This window comes from Rhinichthys klamathensis, unplaced genomic scaffold (genome assembly GCF_029890125.1).
Source record: "Rhinichthys klamathensis goyatoka isolate OS25496 unplaced genomic scaffold, OSU_Roscu_1.1 h1tg000378l_1, whole genome shotgun sequence".
Lineage (NCBI taxonomy): Eukaryota > Metazoa > Chordata > Actinopteri > Cypriniformes > Leuciscidae > Rhinichthys > Rhinichthys klamathensis.
Window position 1 is genome coordinate 224,077 of NW_026606885.1, and position 5,838 is coordinate 229,914.

General features: G+C 35.8%; 1 protein-coding gene across 1 annotated transcript; it reads left to right on the forward strand.

Annotated features, from left to right (window-relative positions):
- Positions 1 to 3,634: 3,634 nt before the first annotated feature.
- On the forward strand, positions 3,635 to 5,305 carry LOC130069747 (low choriolytic enzyme-like). The gene is made up of 7 exons (XM_056233830.1): positions 3,635 to 3,754; positions 3,849 to 3,992; positions 4,124 to 4,241; positions 4,452 to 4,630; positions 4,733 to 4,814; positions 4,898 to 5,022; positions 5,251 to 5,305. Coding segments are annotated over exons 1-7 (738 nt in total). The 5' UTR covers positions 3,635 to 3,666; the 3' UTR covers positions 5,253 to 5,305.
- Positions 5,306 to 5,838: the final 533 nt, after the last annotated feature.

Consider the following 5,838-nt stretch of genomic DNA (forward strand, 5'->3'; position numbering starts at 1 on the left):
TTGATGGCTTCTGGGTCTTTTTTCGAGATGGTCCTCACTGCAGAACAAAAAAAAATCAGAGGGAGGAATTGAATCCAGATCCAACTCCTCCCACCTTACATATACCTAAACCTACCCATCTCCACCCCCTGATCCCTAACCCCACCCCTAATCCTACCCATCTCCACCCCTTAGATCTGGATCCAACTCCGCCCTCTGGATCTCGTGTACTGGAATGAGGTGCTCCGTTTTCAGTAGTAAAGCTGGTGAATGCAAGTGTTGTTGTCTTGATATTAATATCAAAAGAATGATTTCTGAAGGATCATGTGACAGAAGACTGGAGTAATGGCTGCTGAAAATTTAGCTTTGCCATCACATAAATAAATTACATTTTAAAACACTTTAAAAGAGAAAGATCATTATTTTAAATAGTAATAATATTTCACATTCCGTTTTTTACTGTATTTTTTTTATCAATAAATAATGTGCTGCCTTGGTGAGCATAAGAGACTTAAGAGACTGTCAAAAACAATAAAATGTGATTATTCCAAACTTTTGACCGGTATTAGTTAAATTACTGATAATACAGTATGATAACGGCAATGTTCTCAATCTTACATTACAGTTACAATTAACCACAAGATGTCATGTTTAGTCATTTCCAAACCTTCTGCAGCTGGTCACGTCACATAAAATAACTCATTGATGGCCCTTCCTCTCAACATTGTATACATTTGACTGGTTGGAAGCATTGCAGAGCACATATGCAATGAGAGGAAAAGGATTTTGAGGATGACAGATATAGGTGTATAAATGACAGAACAATGTTGAGAAATGAAATGATAGTGAATTGGCTACAAGCACAAATAGTTTTAACAAGAGTGACTAAAAATGACATATCCCTTTGGAAACAGATGTGACCACCTCACTCTAGTCGTCAAATATGAGTAAATTTTGAGTTTGTGATTTGTAAAGTAAAACCTCTGCATGCCTCTTTAAAACACATGTTTTTGAATGTATGTTTTTAAAACATATGCTTTGAATGTAACAAGTAACAGATGCAAATGGGGAGAAGGAACACAGTTGAGTGGAACACAGGCTATCGACATCAGGATAAAAGGCAACGTCACATTTGACTATGATGAGTCTTATCATATAAAGCTGCTTTGAAACATTCAGTATTATAAAATGTGCGATATAAATATGTATTACAGTATTTATACATTGTCATGTTTTTCAATTACCCACAAAACCAATTAACATGCAACACTCTCCAACATGATCAACATTACATTTATGCATGCAGACACCATTCATCCAAAGCGACTTACAAGGGATACATTGGATCAGCTCACACATTCCCTGGGAATCAAACCCATGATTTTGGCAACTGTTTTAGTTATGTCACATGTTGTATTGGGATAAAGCTCACGAAGAAAAATAAATCTTTATGCACAAATCCGATCTTTTGACCATATCTGATTTTTTGGCCCGCCTGTTTACATTTACTTTAGACATGACCATCCGATATTTGTGTTTATATTAATTCCTGCCCAAAATGATTGTAGGTGATGATCGCTTTACTATGCAAATCATTATTATTATCGTTCTTGGTGTGAACAGGCCTTAACCAACTGCAGGTAACTACTAATTATTATTAAAATGATTATATACAAATAAAATGTGTATATACTTTCTGCTGCATTCAAACATTTTATAATAATTCAACATAACATGTAACATAACATTATACTCAAGTAATTAAAGGACATTTTAGAAATGAGCAATGAAGAGGAACAGTAAAGTGAATTCATTGCCCGTGAATTCAAATACGAAATACGAAAATATCAATAATTTGGCTCTGTAGTAACATAGATACACAGGGGTTTAAATGTAGCAAGGTACACAATAGGATTCTCTTGATAACTGAACTCTAAACTAATGGATGATTACATTCAAGAAAGACAATTAATAGGAAACTTAACACAAGGATGACTGGATACTAAATGAAGTAAAGACTCTGACTGTTTCTGGTTTGTCAGCATGAGATGGCACCATACTGTGACAGGGAAATCCACACCTGTTCTTCAGTGAAGATTGAAGGTTACACAAGACTGAACTCACTGAGTAATGAAAAAAAAAAATACTTGCATGTTTATCATGTTTTCTTTGAACATTTCAAAGATAATGTTTCTATTCATACCAGCATGTACTGTTTTGAGCATTTCCCACGTCTGAACATGTGACTGGAGATATGAATTTAGGACTCATAAATTGCTGCGGTCACAATTTCAAGAAATTTAAAATGCTTTTATATTATTAAATTTGCATAAAATATGACTCAGATTTGAGCTGATAACTATAGATTTAACTATATTATGTTAGTTGGCAACAGCCAAAATGTATAAAAAGTAGTTACCTGTATTGGTTAAAGGGTTAGTTCACCGAAAAATGAAAATTCTGTCAGTAATTACTCTCCCTCATGTTGTTCCAACCCTGTAAGACTTTCGTTCATCTTCGGAACACAAATTAAGATATTTTTGATTAAATCTGAGAGCTGGATCACTCCTCCATAGGCTTCTAAGGGATTGAAACTTGCCAGCCCAGAAAAGGTATTAAAGACTCCAATGCACAATAATATTGTTTATTATAAGTGCACGCTGCTGTTCTGTCATCTGCCGCTTTAAATGCTCGAGATCAAGGTTATATTAGGCATTATATAAGGTGATATATAAAAATATTTATTTAAGGTGATTAGCTTTTAAAATACAATATAAAAAATATTTATGAAAATAAAGTGTTTTAAGAAGAGAACCCATACGTTGTGATGCATGCATAAGAGTTGTTTATGACACATGCTCCTATGAAGGGAATTTCACACCTGTTCTTTTTCAAACAAGGTTAAACAAACCTGAACTCTTTTGCCCGTATTTGTCAAGATCATTTTGATATGGACTCGAACCAGGGTATAAAACGTGTTGCTCTATGAAGCTTGAGGGACTGAGGTGAGAATTGTGGTATGTTTGAGGTGTCTGTTCAAACATATTCCCATTTATGAAGTTGATGGATTTTTTGAGCAGAATAGGAAATGAGGAAGGCAATATATATTTATTGAAAACTTAAATAGGTTTTGTACCATTTGATAAGGTTATGGTGTCCACCGGAACTTTTTATTTAATTTAAAAATTATATCATGGCTTTGTCTTTTATTTGAGATTTCAGGTTTCACATGACCAATGGTGTATATGTAAATTCTGTCTCACCAAACTGCTGTGCCCTGGTTCTTTCTGCAGGTCTTTTATCTCTCTCATTATAGGTCTTTGGCTGCCATGTTTGTGACTAGGGTTACTTTTGGCCTCTTGGCCCTGCTGGTCTTCTCCGCCGAGGGGAAGGTAAAAGACATAATTATACATGCACATATGTATATAGTACTCTGAAAATGATGCATGCAATTTCTTCATATACTAATTCATGTAATATTGAAGAATGTAATATGCTTTGACTTCCCTTAATGTTTAATATTTATTTTCCATGTCCGTGTTGTGTGTGGTGTTCTGGCTTAACTCACATTCAGCCTGGTAAGTCAAATATTGTAAATATGAGATTGTAAAAAAACTTTGAGCTGAAACATTAAATAATTCAGCAAAGACACCGTTTCTACATGATGAATAACTGAAGTAATGGTGAATGTGTTTATGTGTTTTTATAATAGTCGAGGACAAGTCTGCTGAGCTGTCTGTGTCTGAACTGCTGCACAGAGCCAACAGAGGCATTGGTATATACGCACTCACCACTTACTCACCAATAGACATTAATATGTTGCAATTGTCCTTCATTAAAAAGTCCCAAATTAACTGTTTATGTGTTAGTTCCTGAACCTGATGAGCCCAAGCTAATGGATGACATTGCTGTGAATGAGAAAAATGCTGATCCCTGCACCTCCTACGGCTGCCTCTGGTCCAAATACAGCGACGGCAAGATTTATGTACCTTACGTCATCGCCAACCACTACTGTAAGTCACTAATATTATGATTTATGTTTTTGTAGGCCAAATTCATAAAAGTACCCTTTGCATGCTGCTGAGATTTAATGAAAGGATGTAACTCTCCACAGTAGCAAACTCTGACCTCTTTGCCCTTTCAGCTTCCCGTGAGCTGGAGATCATCCAGCGTGGTCTGGACTCTTTCTCCTACAGCACTTGTATCCGCTTCTTCCCCCGCAGCAATGAGAGAGACTATATTAGCATTGAGTCTCGCAGTGGGTACATAACACAACTAAAACCACAATCAGAAAAACCAACACAGAAATAGTTTCAAGATAAGGCAGAGACAAGGCGAAGACTACACAAAACTCTGAATGAATTACCATCAACATGTAATTTGTGATGAAAAGTAAATGAAGATGATGAAGAGATGAAGATAATATCTAAGATGCTCAAAAGTCTTACAATTTATGGATCTCTGTCTCACAGATGCTACTCGTACGTTGGTCGTCAGGGTTATGCCCAGACTGTGTCTCTGGCCCGTAATGGCTGTCTTTACCACAGCACTGTGCAACATGAGCTGCTCCACGCTCTTGGCTTCAACCATGAACAGACCCGCAGTGACCGTGACAATCACATCCAAGTCGTCTGGGAGAACATCAGTGATGGTATTGTTTTTGTTGAAAGAAGAATACATGTATATAGTGTTGTTAGGTTAGTTTATTTAATACAATAGAGGTCCATGTGTAAAAGTTGTGTTTGCTCATCAGACATGAAGTACAACTTCGACAAAATCAACACCCTGAACCAAGGAACTCCCTACGACTACAGCTCTGTGATGCAGTACGAGAGGTGAGTGAGCTCAAGAGGAGATGACGTTTCTTTCAGTGTTCCAGATTATAATCTAACGGCATCTATGCCACTTGCTCTATCAGATATGCTTTCTCCAAGAATGGCCTTCCCACCATGATTCCCATTCCCAACAATAATGTTGCACTGGGCACATCTACTGAGATGAGCCAGAATGACATCATCAGAATCAACAGGCTCTACCAGTGCTGTGAGTGTAACGACACAAACAATTATTTACTCTCCTTCTCATTTTGGAACTCATGCTTGCAAAAGAACAAAAAAATTACACATTACATTTGGTGGAAGTTTGGACGTTTTAAAACATGACCAAAATGTCGTTAATTCACATTAAAATGTTCCGTTTTTTATTAACATATTTAAATGTAAAGCTTAATTAAATGAAATTTGTAATTAAATAGATTTTTCTCATTCATAGGAGCAACAGAACTTGCCTTCAGCACCCAGATCTGCAGCCCAAACTACAACAACAATACTTCACTCAAGTTTCATGGATTGTGTTGATTACTTGAATCACCAATAAATTTTCAATCAAAGAGAACATCAAAGCCAGTTGATTTTTTAAGACTCTGCATGGCCTGACTGACTGTGTGACAAAAGGGACAATTCACACTGATTTAATAATTATCAAACAGTGTTAATATTTCATTTTCTGATGTCTTCTATAGTTTGCTATTTTAAAAATGACAATGTAAAGAAAACAACAATTTTAATAGTTATATTTTATTTAATTGACGTGGGAACATTTTACAGTTTCCAAAAGTTCAGTAGGCCTACCATATTCCTAAATTTAAAGTATTACATGGATTTTTGAAGCTGATGGGTCAAATTTGGCTGAAAATGTCATGCTTATGTCTGTAAACACCTTTCCATCCCTTGTTACTGTCTGCGGAATCACCCATTGTCAAAATAAATAAACTTCAATGCTGTTGCACTTATTAACTAGCTTGTCATATTCATATCAAAAGCATAATTGAGAGTGTGTTTTGTTTTTATACAACAGTAT

Bases quoted from the DNA above. Each gene is read 5' to 3' on its own strand.
- LOC130069747 (XM_056233830.1), top strand. From the start codon at position 3,667: ATGTGTTTATGTGTTTTTATAATAGTCGAGGACAAGTCTGCTGAGCTG. The intron at 3,993-4,123 runs GTAAGTCACTAA...TTGCCCTTTCAG, and splicing joins CGTCATCGCCAACCACTACT to CTTCCCGTGAGCTGGAGATC. The intron at 4,242-4,451 runs GTACATAACACA...TCTGTCTCACAG, and splicing joins AGCATTGAGTCTCGCAGTGG to ATGCTACTCGTACGTTGGTC.